This window comes from Crotalus tigris, unplaced genomic scaffold, assembly GCF_016545835.1.
Source record: "Crotalus tigris isolate CLP2741 ecotype Arizona unplaced genomic scaffold, ASM1654583v1 scf7180000024153.1733885, whole genome shotgun sequence".
NCBI classification, from domain to species: Eukaryota; Metazoa; Chordata; class Lepidosauria; order Squamata; family Viperidae; genus Crotalus; species Crotalus tigris.
In genome coordinates this window covers 1,410,114-1,437,731 of record NW_024100414.1, presented here as the reverse complement: position 1 = coordinate 1,437,731, position 27,618 = coordinate 1,410,114, and the positions used below count along the sequence as shown (strand labels likewise).

At 46.9% G+C, this 27,618-nt stretch overlaps 1 protein-coding gene across 8 annotated transcripts in view; it reads right to left on the bottom strand.

Annotated features, from left to right (window-relative positions):
* The window catches only part of LMX1B (LIM homeobox transcription factor 1 beta), a 194,210-nt gene that overhangs the window by 164,712 nt on the left and 1,880 nt on the right, over nucleotides 1-27,618 (bottom strand). For 6 of the 8 annotated variants that reach the window (XR_005554238.1, XR_005554240.1, XR_005554241.1 and 3 more), the window contains exons 1-2: nucleotides 5,952-7,888; nucleotides 3,866-4,052 (exon numbers count right to left, since the gene is read on the bottom strand). Coding sequence is in view for 3 of the 8 variants with exons in the window: in XM_039322911.1 (XP_039178845.1) it covers nucleotides 3,866-4,052; nucleotides 5,952-6,090 (326 nt within the window). In the remaining 5 variants the exon portion in view is untranslated. Of the gene's footprint in view, nucleotides 1-3,865; nucleotides 4,053-5,951; nucleotides 7,891-11,073; nucleotides 11,297-22,931; nucleotides 23,029-23,332; nucleotides 23,491-27,618 lie in introns of those variants that run through there. The other 2 variants (XM_039322914.1, XM_039322912.1) reach the window with 2 other exon arrangements.

Below are 27,618 nucleotides of genomic sequence, written 5' to 3'. Positions count from 1 at the left end.
CCTTTAGAGGTCTCTCCTCGTCCTCTGCCTTCTCAGTTTCTTGGTTCCCACCCTAAGGGACCCTCCAGCTAAACAAGCCGGCCCCTCTCAGCCAAAGGGGCCTGGGCGACCAAGGCGTCGCGGCCCCCGGCCTTCGCTCTGGGCTCTCCGGAGGCAACAGCCCCGGGTTAGCTTCTGGACTCAGGCTCACCTTCTTTCTCCCGGGGGGGGGGTACAGGCCCAGAAGCTCGCCTCGAAGTCACGGAGGCCGGTTGAAACCGGCTCTTCTTCGGTACTGCGGGAACTCGGGAAAGCGCGGTCGGGGCGCAGCGCCCTAGCCAGGTTTTCGCCAAGAGCGCGCGCGGGAAGACGGAGCTCGGGAACCGGACAGCTCTCCAAGGCGCCCTTCGGCTTTTGCGCTCGGCTTACGCCGGGCCGTGGCCGTGGCCGAGGCCGAGCCTGGCCCCCGCCACGTCCACTTGAGTTGCGTAATTGCGGCAGGTGCGTAATTGCGCGTGCCCGCAAACTTCAACGGCGGACGCCCCTCCAGAATGTCTCGACGGCTTCCAGTTTTGTAGGGGCAGCTTAGGTCAAGACGGGGGAAGCAGAACGACGCTCCCCAAGTCGGTCGAATGCTTAGAAGGCGCTCCTTTTGCCCAGGAAAAATGCCCCATTTTGCTCCCCGGGGGGGGGATGGCGTTTTCTATTTTGGGGGTGGCTTAATTGGAGGGGCCTGCCGACCGTCATGACCGCGGGATGTCCGGGGATCACGGCAACCTGGCCTTGGGGTGGACAATGGAATCATCCCCCTAGCCCTCTTGAAGGTCGGGGGGGGGGATGGAAACCCCAAGAACAAAGGAGAGCAGGTCGGGTGGCGATTGTCTTAAAGGCCTTCTGGAATGCAGGCTGCCTCCGCTTGAGGTGAACTGGGCTGGCTAGTCTGCCGTTGGGCGGGGGCGTCGTGCGAACAGATTCCTAAAGGTGGGAAAGGAAGGGCGATTTCTTTAAAAGGGATGAAGAGGAGAGCAGAAAGAAAAAGATAAAGTAAAGCAGGAGCAAAAGAAGGGAAGACGGGAAATGAGAAAGGGAAAAAGAAGGGAGAAAGGAAGGAGACAACAGGGAGATAAAGGAAAAAGAAGAAAAGGAAGGAAGATAAGACGGAAGAAGGAAGGAGAGAGAAGGAAAAACGGGAAAAGGGAAGGAAGGAAGGAAAGAGAGAAGGCAAAAAGACAAGAAAGCGCAGGAAGGGAGAACGAAGAAAGGAAGGAGAGAAACGGAAAAACGGGATGAAGGGAAGAAGGAGAAAAAGGAATAAAGAAGGAAGGGAAGGAAACGGGAAAGCCAGAAAGGAAAAAAAGAAGGAGGAGGAAGACTTTTTCAGAGGGGGCCGAAGGCGAGCCCCTTCCTCCCCACCCCACAAAAAAAAAAGCCACCGGTCGGGGAAGGGGGCGCTTCTCTATCTTCCCCGCCAGCGAGCGGGCGAAGCCGCCACCGCGTCGCCTTTCTACCCCGGCGAAGCTCACCAGGTAGCAGCCCAAAACCGGAGGCTGCGACTGCCAGGGGCCGGGGCCACGCACCAGCTCGGCTTCTCCCCCCGTCCGTTCCCTCCGCGAGGCGAATCCGCGTGGATTGCAAACCCAGGGGAGTTTTTTGGGTGGGGGGGGGATCCTCCGTGGTCTCGGAGCTCGGTTGTTTTACTGCAGACGTTTCAGGACCAAACTCAAGATATTCCCCCCCCCCAATACAGTTTTACTCAAAGGGGGGGGAGAGACTTTTAATAACCGTCCCCTCCCCACCCCTTCCTTTCCAGTTCCCGCTTCAGAGTTTTGGGGAGTTTAGAAAGCAATTTCCGAAAGTTTGTTCAAACCGGATCGGACTGGAACTGAAAGCCACGCTTTGAGTCCTCGTCGAATCCGGATTAAGGGAGGCGCCGTCCCCGATCTCGTTCGTTAAAAGGGGGGGGGCGATTCGTGAACCGAATAATAATAATAAATAATAATAGTAATAATATTAATAATAATAGCAATAGCAATAATATTAATAATAGTAGTAATAGTAATAATAATAATAATAAGTCTTTAATCGCTGCGAGGCTCAGTCCCGATTTAGGCTGACCGGAAAAAGAGGCGCCCTTTAAACAGAATAAAGATGGAAAAGAAAGAACTTAAAAATCTAAGTTATCAACAAACACCACAGTGAAACAGGGGTGCGTGATTTGTTGTTGTTTTTAAAAAAAGGTTTTGTCTCGCCAGCGATATTGGGAGAATGGATTCCAGCTTGGGGAAATGGATTCCAGAGAATCTATCTTGACTGCCAAACTTTTTAGTTTGAGAAACACACACACACACACAAACACACACAGCTCCGATAACTTTAGTCGCAGGCCATTTGCGTTTACTTTGGAGAAGGCCCACCCGTCCTAAACAAATCAAAACCTTCCTTTAGACCCCCACTCCATTTTTTTCAGGACCATATTCAGGAAAGATGTGGGTTTTTTTTCCTTCAAATATATATATATATATATATATAAATCCCTGAAAACCTCCTTCTATTACACAACTTTTCCTTGGGAATCTTTTTCCCCCTCCAAATGCATTTGCATGCAAGCTAAAATTATGATGATTAATTGCTCCTTTGAGAGGTGTGTTTGTGCTGGTTTCTCCCCTGCCCTTTACAACGTTTAGCAGCTTCTACCCAAACTGCCTAGGCGAGCCTGCAAGGGTCGAAACACCAGCCTAAAAATAAAACAAAAAATAACCTCTTCCTTTGCAGAATCCCCCTATTTTTTTTGAAAAGAAGGACCGTGACAAAATTGAGAAACGGATTTCAACTGCAGATATAAATTTCCCCCACAAGTGGATACAAGGGGAAAGTTTTATATACCTTGCTTTCATATATATATATATATATATATATATATATATATATATATATATATATATATATATATATATATATATAAAAGGAATATTTGTATTTGTTTATCTATATTTCCTATTTCTAAACCACTTATCTCCTTCAGAGATTTGGGCTGCTTCATGGAAGGAAGCAGAGATCCATTTCAAACTACAGCCACTCAAAGAAAATTGAGGATTTCAAACAGAAAAAATAGGGAACGGAATGGCACTGCGATAAACCCGATAAACCCATCCCTTTGAGAAATAATACAAATAAACCCAAGTGGAGGCAAGTTGCTCAGAGAGGATTTTAGTAGGAAGTGACCCAAATCTGCAAGCAACGCCACAGAAGAGCCACTCAAGTTGGGTCAGAGAGGGCGACACAAGGACAAAGACACCCAGCCTCTATTCACCTGGGAACACTTAATAAGCTTGAGAATACTTAATAAATCCCACCATGTATGTCACCAGGGACCCAGTTTTATTCCCCAGCCATCTCCCCCAAATCCACTTGGGGTGAAGTCAAACCATTTCATGGATCCAACCTCCAATATCTACCCCAAACACCCTCGGCAAACTTTTTTCAAATTGCACACAACACGGAGTAGCTCAAAGAGGAGGGGAAGATAAAGGAAAGAGAGAGATCCGTGGATGGGGGAAACCAATTCAGCCCCAGGATAGTGAGAGAGAGAAAATCAAGAGACCAGGTCCCTCTACAGCAACAAAATGGAACCTTCCACTGGATGACGCAACAATGGGTTCTAAAGCAAAGGGGCGGAGCTACCGCTCTTGGATCCCAAAAGCTGGGCTTATTCTCTTGGAAATCCTCCTCAGTTTTTGGACTTGGCTGCTTTATGCCTCTCCCCCTGTCCCGTTCCACCAGGATATAGTTATAAATGAGATCAAACTTGGGATTGAGCAAGGAAGGCAGCGGTGAAGAATTCCAGTGGCTAAAAAAAGAAAAGTAAACATAAGGGTAGAGCTCTTACTGTTGGTAGTCTTGCTTGCAGTAAAGCTTCCGGTCTCGGAAGTAGCAGCTGGTGGTTAGCGCCTGTTGGCAGACGGCGCATTGCAAGCATTCTTCGTGCCATGAGGATTCGTTGACACGCATCAGGAAGCGGTCCGAGATGGGACGCTGGCACCCCTCACAAACTGCCTGGTGTTGACAATCGGACCCTGAAGGAGGGAAGGGAAACAGCAAAGGGGCAAAGAGAGACAGAGAGAGAGAAAAAAAAAGTATGAAAAAAAGAGACAAGGCAAAATCACACACACAAAAAAAGCACAAATCCACAGGGTTGTGTTTTAAGAAGGGTTGGTTCATCCAGGGGCCTAGGGTGGCCTTGAAACGCCTGCATGGAACGATCCTTCTTAATTCCCGCTCAAGATCTAGAATTGCACCAGTTATATTTTTTGTTATTTTAAGGCTTCCTTCCTACAATCACCTATTTATTATTCGCCGTGAGCTTTGGTGAACCAAAACGAAGCTGAGCTGGAGGAAAGAAGGCTGAAATGGTTCATGTTCCTCCTAATTCAATAGTGTATAAATTTAATAAATAATTAAAAAAAAAAAAACCAACCACCCCAATTTGGTAACATGATTAAGACGTGGGTAGCCTAATGGTGGGGAAGGAGAAGGAGAAGAAATAAGGAGAAGGAGAAGGGCCTTCTTAATGCCATCAGCTCCAGGTGGAAAGGCTGCAGTTCAGTATGTATAGATATATAGATATGAGAGAGAGAGAGGAAAGCCTAGCCTGGCAAATCAAAACAAATGAGGGAGCTTCAGAGCAGTTGGCTGGATTGACAGCCTACAAATCTCCTTTTTGAAGAAGTTTAGTTTCTCTCGGAATTTGGCACGCAGTTGTCACTGGGGAAGTGGGTGGAAAACGCTGTATAGTTTTAAGGGAAAGTTGTCTTAAGGAGAGGCCGCGTTCGTTGACAGCAGCTGGAAGGTTTAACTTGGCCAGGTTAGGACCCACACGGGGAGGGAACCAGCTGGGGGAGGGGGGAAAGAAGAGTTGCAGTGGGGATTGAGGCCCGATTGAAGCAGGGGCGTCAGGGAGAACCAGGGTTAAACTCGGAGAGGTTGTCAGAAGAGGTTTGCCAAGGAAAAAGTGAGCGCATCGCGTCTTCCGGAAGAGACGCGAAAGGAAAGCAGACTTTCTCGGCCAGAAGTTCAAGATCATAAATCAGTTCACCGCGAGAAGTGTCGGAGAGGCGCACAACACACCCAGGGAGAGACAAACACACAAACACGCTGCCCATTCGAATTCAGGGCTCTCCCACGAGATAGCGCCTGAGCTGAGCGCTTCATCCCGTCCTGCAGGAGTCACTCCTACATAGGAGTTTAACAAGCGTGCCAAACAACCGAATTCTCTGGGAATGCGGAGAGGGTCAACGCGGGTGCCCCTTCTGACGTGCAAGCAGCCCGAGAAAACGCAGCTTGTTTTTTGTTTGTTTGTTTTTTAACCGTCCTCGCCAAGGAAGGTAAAGCCCAGCGATTCGGGTTCAAAAGTTGGACCAACGCGAAACGCAGCCGGGTGATCAGTACCAGCTTTTAAAAGCAGCCGGTTTTCAGGAGGGAGAAGGCGTCCCCCCTCCAAAACGAGGGCGGTTTGGAGGGGAAATAACCGCAATGGGTTGGAAGCTGGATAAAATAAGTTGCAAGGCCTCCGCTTGGACCCTTGGATCAACCCGGGAAGGGGGGAGAACAAAACCAAACCTACACTCCTGTATCCCTCTATCCGGAATGTAAGTAAAGGCCGGGCGCGCACTGGCGTGAAAGTGCTTCCTTCCAGCCTGCCCTGCCCTTTACGTGTGGATTCTCGGCCAGGGTAACCCGCCTCTCCTTCGCCCGGCTGCCAAGCATCTCTAAGCGCCACTCTTCGGCCCTGGAGACCGGAGAGAAGCGGGGAAAGGAGGGCGAGCGCCTGTGAGATACCCCCGCGCCCGGGATCGGGACCAAGGGCGGCGAGTTTTATTTCTGGAGTGGAGTGACGGGTGGCGAGAGAAAGAGATTTCAAGTCGCAGGAAAGTTGGGCGGGAAGCAGAGAGAAAGCGCGGAAGAGGCGAGCTCACCCAGTAGGACTCCCAAAGTCGCGGGCCCCGAGCGCAGCGGCCGATCCTCCATTTTAATCCCGTCCAGCATCTTGGCGCAATTCACCGAGCCGCGATTCAAGCAGTTTTCCAGCGCCTCCGGTCCCGCGGCCACGTCCATGGGGCGGAAGGCGGGCTACGGAGGGGAAGGCAGCGGCGCTTAGCGGCCGCCCCGGCTGGGATCCGGGCCGCGGAGCTGCGGGACGGTGCCGACGGCAAAGGCGAGCGGGGCGCAGCCTAGAGGCCGAAGCAGCCGGCCGTCCATCGGCGGGGCGGCCGGGGAGGTCACCTGCTGGCGGAAAGGCGCCTCCGAGGCCCCTCTCGGGGCGGAGGGGGCGGCCAGGCCCTCCCCGAAGCAGGGAGACGCCCGGCACTGCATGCACCCGCGAGCGCAAGCTGTCTCCTCTGGAGTTTCCCTCGGCCCAAATGCCATCCAAAACTCCCGAGCCGGGAGGCGCTCCGTTTACAAGCGGCGGAAAGCAGCTGCGGAGGAATACAGCCGCCCCGCCGCCGCCGCCTCACCTCCGCCTCCCCTCCTTTTCCCAAAAAGGCGGGGAGGGAAGGGGAGGGGGAAAGAGAGAGAGAGAAAGAGACAGAGAGAAAAGAAGAGGAGGAGGAGGAGGAGGAGGAGGAGGAGGGGAAAGAGGGAAAAAAAAAACTTGCTGACATTTGAACTCCCAATCGGTGTGCCTAATATCCCTACGCCGCAGTGAGGCGGTCCCTCGCCTGTCAAATAGTGCGTCCGCTTACGCGCAAAAAGAAAAAGAGAAAAAAAGAAAAAATGGGGACGGCCAAAAAAAAAAAAAAAAGTGAACGGAGGAAAGAAAGAGAAACGGAGCGAAAGGGATCCAGAAATAAAGCAGGGAGGAGAGCAAGGGGGGGGGAGAGAGACGAGGCAAGCCCCCTCCCTCGAGGGGCAGTCAGCCGTGACAAAAGGAACCCTCGGCCAGGTGGAGAACAGAAGATTTTCGGCAGGTAAGCCGTCCCGAGACGCCAAAGAACGGGGTAGGCGCTGCGGGTAGGCAGGCAGGCAGCGGGAAGCAGGAAAACGGGGAAAGGAAAGCTTGAAAAAGAGAGAGAAAGAGACGTTTACAGCGGGGCTGTTTTAAAATTCATAATTTGGGTAAGGCGAGGGGGGAGATTTGCAAAGGGGAGGGATAGTTACGGACTATCCAGCAAGAGTCTTGAGCTGAACAGAGCTGGGGGATGCGGAGAAGAAGGCAAGAAGGAAGAAAAAGGCTGCGTGGATCCGTGCCCCCCACCCCACCCCACCCTTCTGTCAAAGAGACCCCGCGCTCAAGTAGCCGCCTAAATTCCCAAGGAACAGCCGGCTCGCCTCCTCTGGCAGGTAGGCATCTCTGCTCCTCTTCATTTGGGGGGGGGGATATGCGCCCTTCCTGCCGGCCACTATCTGGAGGTTATGTCCAGGAAGGAAGAAAATTGGGGGGGTGTGTATCTCTGCTGGTTTGGGGAATCGTAAGAGAAAGCGCCTGGAGTGTTGCCAAAGGCGCGCCCTGGCTGGAGGTCTCTCCAACAGGGACTCGGGGTTAGGAAAACGTGGCGGTGCGGGGGTAGCTAGCCCCTCTCTTCTTCCTCCCCTCCCGCAAGACTCTTGCGTGATCTGGGGGATCCAGGAAGGAGGGGGGAGGTCTGGCTTGGCACCTGGCGAAGGGGGAAAAAAAAACCCTTGGAAACGCGCGCAGACGCCCAAACTCGGTCACTCTCGGCTGGATCAGCCTTCATGCCAAACCGCATTCTGCGCCCAGCATAAGGAATGGGGAACGTCTTACATCTCCCCCGAGTTTAAATCCCCCTCGCGGACGACCACCTCTGTTTTTCAGCCCTTGGAGCGAGCGATCCAGGCTTCCCTGCCACCCCAAAAGCGCACGAGCGCCCACCCTCTGCCGCGCAGGCCGCGAGGAGGAGCGCTGGGTCCGGCCAGGGCCAGACCCCCCCCCCGGCCAAGTTCTCCGCGTCTCTTCTGGTGCTTTGCGATGCTCAAGAGGGCCACAGCGTGGACCCTTCTTTGGCTGCGGTGGGGTGGGGCGAGAGGAGGGTGGGTGCCTGAAATTTTGAGTGGGCTGGAGGAGAAAAAGAAGGCCTATCCTGGAGTGATTGCCCTGATGTTTTTTTTTTTTTTTTTTTTAAATTCCGGTTCTGCTCCCTGGCGCGCGTAAAAACGCAAGCCCCGTTTGGTCGGGTTTTGGGCGAATGGGGACCCCGTTTGATAAAGACACATATAGGATTACTTCCTATTCTTCTGGGCCTGCTTCGTGAACGCCGAGCGTGCTCGGCTTCTGAGCTGCAGGTAGAACCCAAAACGCCCAGCCAGAGACAGGCCTCAAAAAAAGGAGCGGGGATCGCCCCCCCCCCTTTCCCGCAACGTTAACTGGAATTTAAGTTTTATTTCCATCCTGAAAACGTTGTTTAAAGTCTTTACTTAACTGCCCGGTGGAATCTTGACTTGATTTACTTAACTGCCGGTGAATATTTCGGCTCTTTGATTCTCAACGAGAGATACATTTTAATGGTTGGCTCTCTCTTTGGGGCTGGGCGGGGCGAGGCGGGGAGGATTAAGAAATGGCAAGTCCCTATTTTGTACTGCTGGCCAGGATGAGTCTGGATCCAAATTCATCCCGCCTTCGTGTAGACCCATTGGGAATCAGTGAGAATAAGTGGGTTTTAAGCCTTTCTTGGAGCTGAATCAAGATAATAAGATTAAGTCTGTTTGCAAGCTTGCACTGTGTCTACACACTGTATTACAGAGCGTTCCTACAATTTATTAATTGGGATGTCTTCCGAGCACATCTGGTGACAGTGGTTTTCCAAGCAGGGCATTGATTAACTTTTACAAAATAGCAAGGCGAAATGGCAAGCTAAAAACTTTCGCCTTTCATGCCCAGCGCTTAACTTTCTGGTTTCTTAAAAAAAAAAAAAAAAAGGATTCTGAAAACAAGACTCATCTTTTGGGCCTCTCTCTCTCTCTCTCTCTCTCTCTCTCTCTCTCTCTCAGCCCAGCCCAGAGTATTATATATGTTCCTGGCCTTGAGTTATTTAAAAAAGAAATGATAAAGGCGGGATAAGGGGAAAAAAACGTATGAAATAACTTGTAAAAGATGGAATAAAATCAAAACCCTGTTGTTTTGGTTCCTTAAGCTTGGTTTCCTACGTTTATAATTATGTTTGGGAAGAGAGGAGAAGATGTTTTCGTTTTCCAAAAATACGAAGCGCAAAATGCTAAATGCCAGCTGCAGTAAAACATCTTTAGTTAGAGACATTATTTGCCTATCCAAACCTAATACACAAAAAGCGCGCAGGGGCCTTCCTTGGTTACTTGCATCGCTGGGGATCCAGAAATCTGTCACTTTGATAACTTTCCTTTGACATTACTTCTTCCCCCCCTCCCCCAGTTTAGAGAAACCGGAGTGGTTTTTTTTCCCCTGGCCAGTAAAAAAGCGATTTCTGCAGTCGGTGAGCGAAGAAAATCCGTGACGATTTTAATAATAAAGTGCTTTAAATTTTTGAGCTCGCAACTAAAAATCAACTTAACGTTTGGGGACCCCTTCCCCCCTCCAAAAAAGTTGAGTGGGTTGCTAAAAAGCGGTTCAGCCCGAAATTAAAATCCAAGGTCACTTTTTCATCTAACCAAATTCAAGGTTTTCCCCTGAAACGAACGTTCTCTTTCCCCAGCTTATCCCGCGCTTCTACGGTAGTATCAGAGAGAATTTCCGACCAAGAATTGAACCATTCGAAAGACTGAAAAGTGCCCGGGATGTCACCGTCAAGACATCGAATAGACTGCGTTGAAGTCCGAGTGGCCGGGGAAAATTCGGGGAGCGCTTATTCGGAGAAATACGCCTTGTCCGGCCGCGCAAAACAAAACAAAACAAAACAAAAAAACCCTAATTCCCCCAGCCTCTACAAGGGACCAATCTCCCCCCATCCCGCGCGCGCACTAAATTTTTATTCTTTTAAGGATCTATTATTAATCAAATTTAAAAATCGCGTCTCCAGCTTTTGGAACAAATTCTAAACAAGCGTGAATAGGTGGGCGCAAGGAAATGGGAAGGGTCCCTATCTGGAAACTAGCACTCTACACTCATGAATCAGAAATTGGCAACGCGCGAGGAAGCGCCTGTCACTGGGGTAAAGTGAGCGCAACTCTGGAATTCACCACATTAGGCCTCATTGCCAGTTTATCTAGTCCAGATCTGGGCATTTTAAGACCCTTCCCCTCCCCCGGGCCCACATCCAGCCTTTTGGCTGTCCCTGTCCGGAGCCCGTGGATTTTTATTTTGAAAACTTTTTTTTTTAAATTTAGGCATGTACGTGAGTGCGTACTTAGCACCTTCATAGCCCTGCTGGTCTGACCCTCCGCAACAGTCCCAGTTTCTCGCGCGGCCTATTGGGAAAATGAATTGCCCACCCGGATCTCCAAGGAGCTCAACCTGTGGATAGCTGAACCAGCTTGGGCTCCGTTTCTCGGTCCTGGCAATCCGTCTCCAATCTGGAGTCGGTGCGGAGCGACTCCGGAGCGGACGCCACTTGTGAAACGGGCGGGCAAGAAATAAAAGAGAAGAGAAGAAAAGAAAAGAAAAGAAAAGAGAAGAGAAGAGAAGAGAAGAGAAGAGAAGAGAAGAGAAGAGAAGAGAAGAGACGCAGGGCGAGGAGATTGCGCGGAGAGGGGCAGATTCAGAACACAGCCGCTCCAGTCGTAAGCCCGAAAATCAACTTCGCCGCGATCGCTTCTCGTTTTGAACCCCGCGCTCAATGGATTGCCTTCCTGAACCCCAGTAGCTGCGTTCCCACGAAATGCTACTTGGCCACTTGGTTCCTGGCTTAACTCTCAAAACCCTCTGCGCCGCAGCTAAGGCAGCGAGCGGGCTTCTTCCTAGCCAGAAATTTAGCCACGATTAATGCTGAGGGAGTAACAAAGTGGCCTGGTTGGTTTAAGGAAGACGTGTGAAAGCAACCAAAGGGCGCGCGATGGGAAAGACAAGGATTATTTCAGGCAGAGAGATGTAAGCCCCCCCCCAAAAGAACCCAAGGGGGAAAAAATGCCCATATAGGAGGGGGGGGGGAAATAATCCGAGACATCGCTTACCTTGTCTTCGGACCAACGGCATTCACCCATCGGTAACATTCATCCGTCCAGGATCAAACTTAAATCGAGGACTTCGGAACCTCCCCCATTTCCCACTCGATGGATGCGGGGAGAGGGGGGGAAGCGAGTTTCGTTTTTCCTCCTTAAGCCCAAAGCTGCAGACCCGTGTAGAGCTCTAATGTGCGAATCGGCTTGCTCTCCTTTCCAAGATCGAAGACGGTCGCTGATGGGAACAAAATCGCCCTTGAGTTTCAAGGAAACCTTACTCCCGAGGAGAGCGAAAGTGAAAGCAGACAGAAAGGCAGGAGTCTCGGGTTAGCCTCCCCATTGCGCAAGGCAGGGCTCGCTAGAAGCCCTGGCTCTTAGAGATGGTTAATTTGACTCCATCCAGGATGAATCAAAGTTTGGCCACAGGTTGGCTCTAACCTGCGTTTTGATCCCCCTTTCCCCCCCCAATTCTCCCTGCTTGCGCAACCCTGGACTCCCCCCTCGCGATGGGGTCTGGATTCCCCGATTCGAATCCAAGCTGGATTTCCTAGTGGTCTCCCGTTCACCACCTGGCTGAAACTTCCGGTTCGCCCACCAAAAAACCGGAAGGGCTGCCAAATCTCGCTCAGTTCAATCTCTTTCCCTCCGCTATCCAAATTCAGAATAACAGAGTAATTCGTACCATCTTGGAAGTATTCCCCCCCCCCAGGGAATGATCCTAAATCAGCCGTTTTGACTGAGATTGGGATTATATTTCACCCCCGTGTTTTTTTTCAAAATGGTTTATTGAATAAGCTATCGTGTGCAAAGGAGAGTGGCCAGTATAATGAAGATGCGAGAGGTTTCATCCAAGCCAAATAGTAGCTTAGATCCTGCGGTAATCCCTGCCTGTGGAAAGGCAGAGGCACACCGAAAAATCCATCTAAATGGAGCTTATATAGTATCTTTAAAGCAGTAACAGTTTCAAAACATTCTGAGTTTTTTTCTTAAAAAAAACATCTATCTATCTATCTATCTATCTATCTATCTATCTATCTATCTATCTATCTATCTATCTATCTATCTACATGTGTGTATGTGTGGATAGATAGATAGATAGATAGATAGATAGATAGATAGATAGATAGATAGATAGATAGACAGACAGATAGATAGATAGAGCGAGCTATATGCTAAGAAAAATAATGTTCCTTTTGCTTCTCTCTCTCTTTTAAAATGTTTCAGAGGCCAAAGGCATCTTCCAGCCCTATTCCTTGCACCACGCAGGAGGCTTCCCTTTCTAAAAGCCCTAACTTGCCAGCCTTAGCCAGGAGAGCCTCCCCTAATTGGTCATCTAAATCCCAAGGTGTGGACCATCATCCCCATATCCCTAGGCTATATTGGCCAAGCCAGATGGGTGTGGTGATTCACATCACAGAGTACCAGGTTGAGAAATGTTGCAAGCACCTTCCTCTCTTGTTTACCCAGGGATTAAAGCAGAAAGTTGAAGCTTTCACTTGTAGGGAGACAGATTGGGTTGGGTCTGCCCAACCACAGACAAACCCAAGATGGACAGAACCATAGTTTACTGAATTAACTTTCTCCCAGCCCTGTAAGCAACTGGAGACAAGACCTATGGACAGCTTGGGATGTGACTTATTGCCACAGGGTAAAATCTGGGTAAACTCTCAGCCTTTTCACTTCGTTGAAGCCTCCTCCGTTTCTAAGCCAAGACAGAAAGCAGGTTGATCCAGTTACATGAGCTTCAGCCGAATCCTAAATGAAAGACACAACACTGCCAGGCCGAAGTGAGGTGGGCTGGTGTACAGCCCAGGGTGTGGTGCACACTCAGGACCTGGGGTAATGCCACAAACCAGGGTTAGGAATCTGGGCGGTGAACAACCAGCTACAGAATCTCGGCTGGATTGTTCCAGGCGCTTGCCTCACGCGCGCGCTCTGCCCCCTAGTGGTCCATGTGCAGAACGCACCCTATCCTATCTCGGCTTCCAAGATGCTTTTTCAAGATGCTTTGGATCGATCCATCTCTTTTCATAGGCCGCCCGTTTCTGCGCGACTTGAAGCCTTAATCTTCCCGTTGGAGATTCCCAGGGGGAGAGAGAGAGACCCTTCAAATCCTCCCCCCCCCCTTCGATCAGCTTTTTTTTTTAAATCAACCTTTTAAGTCTCCCTCGCAGGGCCGTCGTGGGAAGAAGGTTAAGGGGGGAAACACGAATACAGTACAAGCGCTGCTGCGAACGCCTTAAGAAGGAAAGCTCGAATAATCTAACGCGGATCTCGCATTCCCCGGCTGATTTTCCAAGGAAAAGAAAAGGGAAAAGAAAAGAAAAAAACAAGCCAGAGTTTGTTTCCGGCCGAAGAAACGGCAGAAAACCGGAATGCCAGGCAAACTGAAGGCGTCTGGAGGAGGGGAGCGCTGCCGCCTGAGTCAGCCACAGCCAGGATTAAAAACAAACAAACAAACAAACAAAAATCCGCGGCTTTCTTGCAACGCGCGCTAATCCGAGTTCCGATCTTTCTCTCCGTCATCCAGTGCGTTTCTCTTCGCAGAAACAAAGAATTGGGATTTCTACACCCAGTTTAGACCCAGACGGGTCCGCTCCGGGTGACTTAATGTTTTAGAAACCTCTCTGGACACGCAGGGACAAAACCCCTAATAAAATCTCGGGGTCCCAAAGAGCTGAGCGATGCCCAAGTTGCTCGCCCTTTTTTTCAAGTGGCGGTTGGCACAATTCAGACAAGACGTCGGAACGAAACCAACCCAAATCAGCGCCGCTCGACCCAGGCTTATTATAATGGCAACCCTGCAAACAAACCAGGGTTAAACCAAGCTTAGCCTGCAAAGGCAGGAACGAAAGTGCCTGGCCCCGACTTTAATCGACCGTCTTCAACCGACGGGGGGACTTTGCCACGTGCTGGAAAGAAGTTCTCTTGGGAGGGGGAGACGAGGGGGGGGAAGAAATTTATTTTCCTTCCTTTCCGACATGGCACCCTGGCACTTGGTGGGGGGGGAGGTATCAGCCGTAAAAAAAAAAAAAAGAGTTTTGGCAGCCACATTTATGTTATTTGAGGATAAGGTGCCAAGGAAGATATATTTTTAAAAAGACTTTGCGCGCTTGCTGTTTTCTATTTTGCAGGCTCACGCGTGAGAGGGAGGGAGAGAGAGAGAAAGAGAGAAAGAGAGAGAGAGAAAGAGAGGGAGAGAGAGAGAGAGATCATTTCACCAGGTGCATTCAGGAAACGATGCAAACTCGATGAAGTGATTTAATTCTCAAAGGACACCAACAGTAAATGCTTGTAAAACTATTTCCTATAGAACTTTTAAAAAAGAAAAAACACACCACCAACTTCTGTCAATGTCAGTGGCACGTTTAAGAGGATGGATGGCATTAAGGCATCTGGGGGGGGGTCTCCTTCCCTAGTCAATGTGAGGGGATCGTTTTGGGTCTAAATTGGAGGACCTGTTGTCTTGGAAATCAGGGGATCACCGCACGAAAGAACGGGCGCGTGGATTGCCAGGAGCGCAATTCTCACCCTTCTCTGCTCCGTTTCCTTCCTTAAACATTCAGACAACCGGGCTGGCTGACTGCGGAGACAAGGGTCAGCTACTGTCAGACTAGGAGGAACGAACAGGGGATTTTTCGGAGACCAAGGGAGGGAGGGCTGTTGCGCCCGGGGTAAAAAGTTGGGTATATATATATATATATAATTTAAGGGCAGGTAAGCTGTTGCAAGTCTTACGGACTCAGGGTGCCTGGGCAAAATGAATATTATAAAAAGAAAAGAAAAAAAAATCTTTTCTTTCAGAGTCACTAGTCTATGACTAGTTAATCTCAGAAAGACAAACTGGGTCATATCTGGTTAGTAACTGGGTGGGAGACGCTAGAAAATCCGAATGGAAAAGGCTTAAAAAAAAAAAAAAAATCTCTCAGAAGGAACCAGTTCCTTGACAAAGCGAGCTGAACTCACAAGGAGCTGAGCGCAGTGTGAAAAAGCATACAGGTCTTCTTATTTTCGCTCAAATGAAGATGGTCTGCCACTCCGCTTAGGCTCCCCCAAGCTGCATTCACACAACGCGTTAACCCGGATATTATATTGACCAGTCCAATGGTCAGGGGTGGGCATCATAGAGACCCCCCCCAAGGGGATCCCCATAGCTTGGGTAGAGTTTGCACCACACACGCAAACGAGCTAAGCGCGTTTCAGCCTCGAGCGCAGTGTGAGGTCAGCTTCTGTACAAACCGTTCCAAATTTCAAATTTTATCCCTCCGTGCTACCGTTCCAGGGCGCCATTTCTACTTCCTTACGCGCGGCGTTCTTGTCCCTACAATGCCATGTTTTTCCACCGCTAGGTTGTGTGAACGGGGGGAGGGAGGACTGCATTTCCACATCATCTTGGGAAACAACCAGGCGGACTGTCCCCACTTCCTTCCCAAGCTTCGACCGCCATCCCGATTCGCTTTTTCTTCGGATCCGCTTCTTTCTTTGCGCGCAGTCGGCCAGTCTTCTTGCCGCTGGAAACCAAGCCCGCTAACCAAGTTCGCGGCGAACTCTCCCATCTGGGAGCTGCTGAAGGGAGAAGGAGAAGAACAGCCAATGTAGGTAGTAGCTGAATTTCGCAGCCCTGGGTGCTAATCGTGGTGCGGTTTTTTCTGAGGCCATTAGAACACGCGTCTTTTGGAGAGTCGTGCGCCCTGGGCGCCAAGAGTCCTTTTCTCCTTGCTCAAACCCCGTCTTAAAATCGACATTTTTTCTTCGCCAGAATTGAGGAATCCCGAGAGGAGGGGAATCTGTTCGTCTTTTTAATTCGTGGAAGCTTTAGCTTCTCATTCACCACCTTCTCTCTCCCAAGCCTTCTGTCAACAGTGCTATCAAATCGGTGTCGACTCTGAGCGACCGCACGGAAAGATTTTTCTCCGGGATGATCTGTCCCTAACCTCATCCTTTAAGTCTCCCAAAGATGCAACCGTGGCCACTATAAGTGAGTCCTTCCTCTCCTTTTTCCTGCCACCTTTCCCAGCATCAAAGGCTTCTTCCCAAAAGTTGAGGGTTTGCATAACATGTCCGAAGAAGGATGGATTTGAACCTTGAGTGAGAACTTTGGTTTCATTATCCACCGGCTTTGTTTTCTGGGTTCTCCATAATATTCTCAAGGGTCTTTTTCAACATCGTTCAGAAGCCTCAAAGCTCTTCTCCTGCTTCTTCAAAGTTGCTTTTGGAGAGCTGAATTTCTAGACATTTCGGCCATGCAGCTCTCTTGACCAAATAGATGTTCTTCTGGTTGCTGTGATGGTTGCTGTCATTAAGCACTTAGATTTGGACGCTGCCCAACTGCAACAAAGTCTTTTTTTAGCATTTTAGGGACCTGTTGACGGGTCTTCTCTGACATCTCAAATCCGTCCACTGAAAAACTATATTTTAATGTCTATTCCCTCTAGCCAAAATTTCTTCCCTCCATTCAAGCCTACTTTCTAACATTAGTTTTGTTGAAGTTGGTTTCTTATACAACAGAATAATCCTTGAATTATTTTCTCTCTTGAAAAGCCGTCAAAATCAGAGAGGGGGAAAAAAATAATCATTATTCTGCTAAAAAAAAATACATTTGTCTCCTTCTCCTGGAGGGACCAGTTTCATTTGTAACTGGGCCGTGCAATCTCAAACTCTGCAGCTTCACACCGGATCCCAGAGCAATAGCTGAGCGGGCGGGGAAGAAGAATATTGATCCAAGAATATTGATCCGAAACACTAAAAAGTAGATTAGCTGAAGATCCCATCACCTCCGCATTTATGCATTGCTCCCTTTAGTTTAGTTCTTTTTATTGTTTGTTTGTTTGCTTGTTAATCAATGTTTTAATTTTCAATGCCCAACAATTTTGGAATGTTTCTTTAGCGCTTCCAACTTTTTTAAGCTTGACAGTCAGGTAGATGACATATAAATTTAATAAATAAATAAGTGAGGCCTCTATGATGTGGAGGAAGGGATCAAACCAGGAATCCACCAGAAAGTCGTCCTCGGGCAACTTCCCTCGGAGCTTAGCCAGTTTTACTTTTGAGTAGGCAGTGAAAGAAACCATTATCTGCTCCCGCCCTGCCAGATAAGGATCAAAGCTCTGAAAAGTTACAGGGCATCCCAAAGATCAAGGCACCAGCTCAGCTGGTTTAAGTGGCTCCCAAAATAACATGATTATCCCACAAATTTCCAGCTACCTGGAGCAGTTTCCAGGCAGTTTTCTCAGCACAAGACTTTGGCCTCCCTTAATGTCTGACTCCAATGCTCATCTGGTCCTTTCCTTCCTAATATAACTATATAAGGCAGTGGTTATCAACCTTTTTAATGCCGCGACCCCAACCGGTCGTAAGTCGAGGACTACTCAACCGGTCGTAAGTCGAGGACTACTCAACTGGTGCAGCACCGTTTGCAGAATGGGACTTTTGGCGGGCTCAGCAGGGCAGAGGCAGCCTGGGCAATTCCTATTGGCTTTTGAAAGCCAATAGAATTAGACTCTGTTCAAGAGAGCCTATTCTATTGGCTTTCAAAAGCCAATAGAATAAAAGGGAGTAGCACAGCTAAGGAAAAGGGGGAAAAAATGGCGGACTGCATTGTTTGGCAACCCCGTGAAATGGTCGTTCGACCCCAAATGGGGTCCCGACCCACAGGTTGAGAACCACTGATATAAGGTAACCTTAAAGAGGGTGGAGAATTCTTCTTCTTCTTCTTCTTCTTCTTCTTCTTCTTCTTCTTCTTCTTCTTCTTCTTCTTCTTCTTCTTCTTCTTCTTCTTCTTCTTCTTCTTCTTCTTCTTCTTCTTCTTCTTCTTCTTCTTCTTCTTATTCTTCTTCTTCTTCTTCGTCTTCTTCTTCTTCTTCTTCTTCTTCTTCTTCTTCTTCTTCTTCTTCTTCTTCTTCTTCTTCTTCTTCTTCTTCTTCTTCTTCTTCTTCTTCTTCTTCTTCTTCTTCTTCTTCTTCTTCTTCTTCTTCTTCTTCTTCTTCCTTAACAGATTATGTGACTCCACTTGACATTGAGTGCTTAGAGGTGGACAATTATGTTTGGCTGGTTGGGCTGTTTCTTGGTTCCTGCTAAGATTTGGTTCTAGATGAAGGAAGGCAGTGAAGATGAAATTGGTGGAAGACCCTTAAGGAGAGGTCCAACCTGGAACTAAGAAGGAATTTCCTGACAGGGAGAACAATTGACCAGTAGAACTGCTTCCCTCCAGAAGTTGTGGATGCTCCATCACTGGAGGTGTTCAAGAAGAGATGGGAAAACCAATTGACCAGGATGATACAGTATAAGGTCTTCTGCTGAAGTACGGAGCTGCATTAGAAGACCTCTGGGATCTCTTTCAGCCCTATTATTCTATGTTCTACATTCTAAACTCAAGGAGACTTGGGGTTCATGTTTTTCTCTCACAAAATTTTGTTTTTAATCACCTGAACACTAATAGATTTTGACCTCCTTCTTGTTTTCTGCAGCTGCAGTGAAGGCACCTGGATACCAGCTAGATGGAAAGGTGATCTAATGCCTTTAGACTGTCCACCTGGTTCAGATAATGGAGAGAAGGAAAGAGCAACCTGCCCCATTGGCTTTGCTCCTCAGAAAATCCCAAAAGGGGATCACATGACCTTGGGACCCAGCAACGGTCATAAGTAGGAACCAGTTGCCAAGTTGTAACTTTAAACAGTCACTAAACAAACTGCCTCCAGATCTATGCCCACCACAAGTTTCATCTGCCATGTATATGGCTACGGGGAGGAAATTATACTGGTTCATCTCTTCCTGCTTGGAATGTTCCTCTCTGAAACATAATCACCCCGGGAAAGAGGGGGAAGAAGAAAAAAAAATCTGAAAAGAAAAATAAAATCACCTTGAATATGAAATACAGTTCCTCTATGAAAGGCAGATGTGAACCGTTCACGCTGTTCGGAACATGGCTTAACATTAGAAAAACACAGATTAATGAAGGAAAATTTCACTGATAGGGCTTGATTGGCAGGTGAGAATAATTACCAGCCTTCCACCTCCCTTGCTGATGTCTTAAGCTGGTCCAAAGTTAAGAATTGTTTGTGTGTATTAGAATAGTAGAAGAATCAATTACATTGGTTTGAGGGGGGAGGGAAGCCCCACTCATTTATTTCAGGACTGTTTTAAGACAAGGTCAAAGTTCCCCCCAGTTTTAATTGGAGGATAAAGGACAATTTTACAAAACAAGAGGATTGGACAATTGATCCTGTCAGCCTAAAAATTTCTATTCTCTGAGAGGCCTGAATCAGAAAGAAAATATAACCGGGTAGACATTACTACGTTCTTAATGGATGAAAATGAAACCCCATAATAAACAGATAGAGATCCTATCTTAAGTCTTTCTCACAATAAACAATGTTGGTTTACGGAGAGGAAAAACAAGCAAGCTTTCTGCTCCAAGGGAGAAGAAGGCAATACAGGTGGTCCTTGTTTAGCAACTGTTTGAAGTTACAACAGCATGGAAAAAAGTGACTTACAGCTGTCCTCACACTTACGACCCATGGTCATGCGATCAAAATGCAGGCGCTTGTATTCACAATCGTTGTCAATCCTGGGATCCCCACACAAGATTCTGGCAGGGCTCCAGGTTTCATGACTCATCATGGTTAGGTGTAAGTTTGCATGGCTGTCTGAGGAATTCTGGGAGTTGAAGTCCAACAAGTCATAAAAGGGCCAAGTTTGAAGACCCCTGGTCTAGGGTCTCCTGCTTGAGCAAGGGTTGTTGGACTAGAAGACCTCCAAGGTTCCTCCTGATTATAAGAATTATAAGAACAGTTAATCAGTGGAACGCCTTGCCTACAGAGGTTGTGGGTGCCCCATCACTGGAAGTTTTTAAGAAGAGACTGGGCAGCCATGAAATGATATAGGGTCTCCTGTTGGAGCTACGGGTTGGACTAGAAGACCTTCAAGGTCCCTTCCAGCTTTGTTCTTCTGTTTCTATTGAAACATTGAGTAACCTCTGTCCATCCATCCATCCATCCACACAGATGGATAAGCTGTGACATTTTTCTGAGGATTTAAGAGTGGCCCTAGGCAAAGATAAACTCACTTTTTTTTCTTGCAGAAAGGTCTTTGATTTTTGTTTTAAAAAAATGAAAACTGTTAATCCCATTTTAGACAGGGGAGAGAGAGAGAGAGAGAGAGAGAAAGAGAACCCATTCACCAAATGTATACATATGTAAAAGAGCAATTCTCTCTTTTTCCAATAGGAAGACCATAAGCAACTAAGGTTATCCTGAGGTCTGAAATGAATCCATGCCAAATTAAATCCCACTTATTTGCTGTTATTTTTTTTAATGCAGATCTGGTATCATTTATTACTCCCAAGGGGGGACCCCCCCCTTTCCAAACACCCCAGCTCTTATGTACCATATTGGGAGCTGAAGACAGGGGAATTACCCCCTGATTTACTCGCATCTGCACATTCCCCCTATCATTCCCTTTTCTCTCTTCCTTGCCCCTCTTCCGTTCTTTTAATTATTAATATTTGCACATCTGCACCCCCATTAATGTGGGGACTTATGTGCACACTGGGCGGGAATCGATCAGAGGCTGAACCAGGGGAAACGGATCCTTAATCATCCATTTAATTGTTCCTGGGGTCTTGCTGAAGACGGATGAAGCCGTGGCACCCATATGTTCATTCCGGCAATTTTATTGGGACTCTGTTCCAACCACAGGAGACCAGCTAGAGAAGCCTCTTCTCCTCCATAGATATTCTAGCAATCATCCTTGAATGTCCAGCTTTCATTAAAAAGGTGGTGGTGGGGGATGTGTTTTCAAACTGGGTGATGCCCTATTTTCTCTTAAACAAAAGACCATGGTGTTCAGAATGGAGCAAGCAGCATTACAGCTTTAGGCAGAAAACAAAGTCTGGATCGAACAATGCAATAGCTGGCTGAGGAATTCTGGGAGCTGAAGTCCACAAGTCTTAAAGTTGCCAGGGTTGAGGACCCCTGCTGTAGAGCTTTCCTAATGAAACAAAGGTCCTTGCACTGATTTAAAATGACCCTCCTGTGCCTGAACCACGGTCAGCCCTGATTCCTTTAGCTGGCTGGCTTAATCACCCTCTTTGGAATCACCAACCTCTGGAAGAGTAGAAGAGGAACCAAAGGAAAAGCATGGTGTGAAGTAAACCACTCTCTGTGGCTGCTTGTAACTCAGCTTTGGGGTCCACTCAACCCACTGACTCACTCTTCAGTGCCCTCTGAGCTTCGTTGTTTTCTTCGGATTTCCAGCCCTGTTTTCATCATTGCTGGAAGTGTTAGCTGGTTGGGTAAACAAACATCTGCAAGAAAGCAACCAAGCTCCGAGAGCACCAAGGACCTCACTGTCCTCTTCCTCCCCTTTTCCTTGACTCCACAAATCCAACTCGCTTCGAGCACTGATGATGTTCCCTAGCTGGGTGGTGAAACGTCTGCAAGAAAACAACCCAGCTCAGAGAGCGCCAAGGACCCCACAGCTTAACCCTGAGCTATTGGTGCATGGATTCAAACTAAACACATCAGCCGGGTTGGTGAAACGGTCTTCTGATATACTGAGGTACAAGTCAACCATCTATATGGTCTTCCCATATAGATGGTTGACTTGTACATCAGTATATCAGCCTATCTAATGTCTGTCTGTCTAGCTACCTATGGGATGGTTGTTTTGTTTTGTTTGCTGGCTCTGTAGGTTTCTAAATAATAAAAAAAGGAGGCCCAAAAAGTCCGGTTTGTTTTTCTTGAAAATAAAAAAATAACAAAAATAAAATATATAAATATAAAAAAATCAAGTCCTTTGCAGTAACCGAATCTGTTATTCATTTAAGGGCTGCTTTGAAATGTTATCTTTCCAGCTTGTTTGCTGTTTCCTCTTCTTAATTTTTTTTTTCTTTGAAGAGACTTCATCTGTGGGCCAGTTTTCCTTGATCGGTTTTTTTGGCCATATGTTCTCCATTAGCCAAAAGAAATACTTCACACATCACAAACAGCTCTGTTCACAAGAGACACCACTTCTGGAAGAGCGTTATGAGAAGATCCTGTGTTCTCTTGGCCTGATATGGAACCTTCTCCAGCGTTAACAGGAATGAAGCTCCTGGAAGCTTTAGAACAATCCCAAAAGCTTTAGAACAAGCTAAGATGTTATTTCAGAGTTTATATTAAGGGGGCAATCCCTAAGTCCTGAAATAGCTAAGTACGCATGTAAGATGATCTTCCTTTGTGGTCTGCTGCTCTGTTACTCATTCAGAATAATAGAGTTGGAAGGGATTTTAGAGGTCTTATAGTCCAGCCCCTGTTCAAGCAAGTAAACTCTATACCATTCCAGATAAGTGGCTGTCCAGTTTCTTCTTAAAAACCTCCAGTGATGGAGCACCCACCCCTTCTGGAGGCAAGCAGTTAATTCAAATAATCACAGCTTCTGGGTCAAGTCCAAGCTCATCCTACCACTAGATAGAAATGGGTGGTGGCTTCAGATGGCCAATGCTGAGAGGTAGCATCAGTTAGTAGATGGGAGTAGATGGAATAGTGGAGAAATAATAGACCCGGGACGTTTTCTTCCCGTCTTTCTCTTCTCAGACAATAGGTTGCAGAGAACAAACAAGAGAAGGAGATGGTTTGATAACAGCAGTGGCACAATGAACATGAATTTGGGCAAATTCAGGGAGGCAGTGGAGGATGGGGAGGAGGGCTGGTGTGCTTTGGACTATGGGGTCACAAAGAGTCAGCTATGACTTAGCAACTGAACAACAACAACATGGATTCTTTGCAACAAGAAGATATGACTTAGCTTGGTTTTATGAGAGACGGAAAATAACCTGGTGGCAACATCTTTGGACACATAGTCAAGACAAACGACACACGGTTGATTGTTACCTGGAGATGCTTCTCGGGCGCCCTGGCTGATGCTTGGATGCCTTGGTTCTCTTTGATCCAAAGATGGGACTTGGACACCGTGATCTTCTTTGCTCCTCTTTGGAAAGAAGTAGAAGCAGATGTTTTTGACATACTCAAGAATGGGAAAAGATGTCCTACTTCCCTAAAACTACATAACCATCGTGACACGATCAGGATAGGGAGGGGGAAAAAAAAAGAACAAAGTAACCTGCACCCACAGCTGGACCGTATTGTGAGAGCAGATTTGGGGTCTGGACAGCGTCATTAGGAGATAAACAGAGTTAGCCCGCTCCTGCTCCTCGTAGTGAGTGATTAGATGACTTATGGGCCATCCAGAAAGGAGGGGAAGTGGCTTAAATCAAGATATTAAGGCAGCTCACCTGTGCTCCCTTGTCCAACAGGCCTTGAACCAGCCCGTTAAGCCATGACTTGAGCCATTTTTGAAAGCATCTAGGAAGGTTTCTGAAAGCTTCTTCTAATTCAGTTACAAAGTCACATTCTTGGGACAGACAAGTCCTGGTTTCTGCACTTTCATCTCCTGTTAATAAAGCACAGATAGTAGCTGCCTGTTAACGTGATGTGAGAGTGAAGGGAAGCCTTCAAAAGCTTTTATGCAGGGTGGCTAACCTGCCTCCCATCAGCCCTGCCAATCATCTCCAGGCCTGTGGACCACAATATGGCATCTGGGAAAGAACCTTGGTTTTTTCCCCTCTTCCAATTCTGCCACATCTCCCTGTCCCCTTCCTCCAAATTAAGACAATCTGCTTCCCGATTTCTTCCCATGTTATTCACTTATTCTATTTACTTATTAAATTTGTACATTGCCCATCTCCCTTGCCAGGTGACTCTGGGTGCCTGATGAGTTATAAAACAAGTAAAAAAAATTAAAATATTAAAACTACACAGATTAAAATATTATTAAAAAATGCACTAAAACTGAATCGAAGAATGCTAAGAGATGGATGGGACAAGGATGAGGCTGTCTTAGCCCATCAGCCACCTCCAGCGGTAAGTGCCCCCCTTGTTGTATTAAGTAATGAATTAATATCACTTTAATGTGTGAATTTCATTTTAATGTGTGCCATTGTGTGTACAGGAAAACGACAAGAATTCTTATCTCACCTCGTCCCATCCCATCCCATCTTTCCTTTCCTTTCCTTCTCTTTTCTTTTCCTTTCCTTTCCTTTCCTTCCCTTTCCATCTTACCTTACCTTACCCTATCCTATCTTTTATCTCATCTCATCTCTCTTAATGTTTGTCCATTTGTGATGCCATCCATTCAACAGAGCTTAAATCATCCCCTGCACTCTTTTGGAAAGCATGATGAGCTGTGGTGATGGACTGAAGCAAAGAGATGTCAGTCCCAAACCACTGAGCTTTATAAATGATTTAAATAACCTCATTAGGTTCCAAAGGACACGGGTCTAGGCCAACATTTCTCCTAGGGTGGGTTCCTCCGCCCCCACAATACAACCACATTTATCACTTTACAACTTGTTAATGTCCTACTGCAGGACTTCATCCTCTAGAGGAAACATCTTAAGAACTTCCGCCTGTCCATTGAGATCTTCTTGCCTCTGGGGCCAAAGCAGGGGAATGGGTGCCTCCCTTTTTAATAGCAGGGAGGTGGTTTATTTATTTGTGGGGGGGTTTTTTGGTCAGGGGAGATCATAAAGGTTCCTTGTAAAGGGAGGACTTAAAAAAAAGGGGGGGGGGTGAAATGTTTGTTTACTTTTTTAATGGATGCATAAATTCCAGGGTTACTTTCCCAGCTGATAATCTTTTGCTTTGAGAAGTTGCATCCTTTAGCTGTACTTTCAAGGTACCTGGCTTTGATACGTATTTCTGCTTTCCAATTACTCTTTTTATAAAATGAAAATCAAGCTGTAGGTATATTCATTGACTAATACTCCTTCCTTCCCTTCCATTTGCCTTCCTTTCTTCTCTTCCATCTTCCTTCCTTTTTTTTCCCATTTCCCTCCCTCTCTTCTCTCCATTTCCCTCCCTCCCTTTCCCTTCCATTTTCCTTCCTTCCTTCCTTCCTTCCTTCCTTCCTTCCTTCCTTCCTTCCTTCCTTCCAACAGTTTTTATCCCCAAACATAAAATATCAGTGACTGTTGCCCTCTGCTCCTAAATAAACAATAAAACTAACCGAGTCTTGGTTGTCTACTTGTTTACTCAATAACTGAATATTTAGCACCCGAGTCAATCAGGAACTTTATTTACAACACTCCTGCCTTAAGTCTCCAGTGCTGGCTGGCCATCTGAAAACACACCGAGAAGGAAAGCTTTCCATATCACTAAAAGAATAATCAAATATTGGGGGCGGGAAGGATGAGGAGGGGGTGAAGAATTGAGAGACCAAGTGCAAAGAATTAACAGGGACATGAACATTTTTAAAAAGCAATTGGAAGGAGAAGAAAGAGGGGGGGGGGCTTACATACAGGAGCTTTGTACAAAGGCAAGGGCTATCCAGATAATGGAAGAGAACCGAGAATGGGAGAGATAATTAGGACTGCAAAGTCTGAAGCAATTTTGGAAAAGGGCAGAGACCTTTGATCTTTATATGGAAGGGAGCCTTTTTTCTACCCCTTAAGGTATTTGGGGAGGGGGGGAGGATAACCGACTTCATGAAAAGAAAGGTGGTAGGAGCTGAGGGGTGGGGGCAGAAGACCTTCCCTCTCTTGACAAATCAAGTCACACCTAATTCCGCCTTAGCCTCATTATCTTAACCGGCTGCATATGACTCCAGGGATTTGGCCAAAAGCTTAGGAAGGGGAAGGCGAAGAGTAGACACAATAATTACAACTGCAATTTGCAAAGTTTGAAAAGGGAAAAAAAAATCACCTTTTTGAGGAGTTTTATGGCTCCCCCCCACATATATATTGCACCTATCAGATTCTGACAGGGTTTTGTTGTCCATAAATATCTTATTTTCTTAAAAGGATTAGACTAGGTTAAGATGCGTTTCTCTCTGAACGGATGCTATCAGCTCTTTTATTTGCCCCCTTGAGCTCCCCCCTCCCGTCAAGTAAATTAAAAAAGGGGAGGAAAAAAGCAACCAACCCTCAACACCAGCAACTCCCCCCCCCCAGACTGTAATTCAAATGTCAAGATGGATTGTGTTAGCTGTAACTTCTGGAGAGTGGAGATCAGCTTGTCATTTCCCGAGAAGGCTGGGAACTTCAAAACAAGCTGTGTTTCTGCCTTGTAATGTGTCATGCCTTCTATTAAGACAACATGTGGAATTGTCAGTAGGTAACAGTGTTGAAAGTTGTATTGGCTGCCTTTTGGAGCGGAAGAGGAGAAGTGACTTAACGGCATCTCCCTACTCCTAGTTCTGTGTCCCTTTGTAAGCCTCCAAGAGTGAGGATTCCATTCCTGAATCTATCCCCAAGTTGTGTGTGTGTGTGAGGGGGGGGGGAAACATAGTTTTTTTTTTAAAAAGGAAATAAACTGATGATGTATTGATGATGTTACCTTTATTTGGAAATGAAAGGTCTGCAAGAAAATAACCAAGCTCGGAAGGAAGGAAGGAAGGAAGGAAGGAAGGAAGGAAGGAAGGAAGGAGAGGGAGGGAAGGAAGAAGGGAGGGAGGGAGGGAGGGAGGGAAGGAAGGAAGGAAGGAAGGAAGGAGAGAAGATATTTGATGTTACCTAATTTGGTAATGTAAGCAAGAAAGCAATCAAGGACAGATAGCACCAAGTACCCCACTGTCCCTCCTCCCCACATTCTTTAGCGCTGATGATGCTACCAAGCCATGTCATGAAACATCTCCAAGAAAACAAGCTGAGAGAGCACCAAGGACCCCACATTTCAACCCTGAGCTACACGTATTCTCCTCTGTCAATTGCAACTTATATGCCTTTACGTAATTTAGAGCTGTTTTAATTGCTCCATCAAACATTTCCATCTTTGTCTGAACCATTTTGCTGAAAAAGTTTGTGGGGGCAATTAAACGATCTTGTTTGTAGGTGAACACCTGTCTTTTTCCAAGAATAGGTATGCCCTTAAGATCAAGCTCTGAATTGCAAAATGCATATATACATTGCGCAATCTGAAGGACACCCCTCTTCCTGTTCCTCTGTTGATCCAGTCACTTGCCAAGTCCCACAATACTTGCAGCCATACAAGTTCCCTCCCTCCCTCAGGACAAGTGCGGTTCCTTTGGAGGTTACAAACAGACATAATGTCTCAACCACAGGGATTAATCTCCTTAAACTGGGAGAGAGGAGGAGGAAGAACGAGATTATGGGTGGAGGGAAGAGATCCTTCAGATATAAGAGCTGGTTTTCCAAAAAGAGGTATGGATGGACCATCGTGTATACATTTTCCATCAGCTCCAAAATGTAGGAACTGAGGAACATATTTGGAAGACGCTTGTGATGTGGCCACCAGGGAAGCTGAGGACAGCTCAACTGTAGCCACCAAAAAAAAAAAAAAAAAAAAAAAAAAAAATGAGCTGGTCTCTAGTTTATACATATATACCGATAGAGATAAGAGATAGGTACGATTGATAGATATAATAGGTACGATAGATAGATATAGATAGATATGATAGATACGATAGAGAATATAGATTAGAGACAGAGAAGATACATTAGAGGTAAGTAGGTAGGTAGATAGAGAAGGTACATTAGAGATAGATGGATAGTCTTTTAAAAGT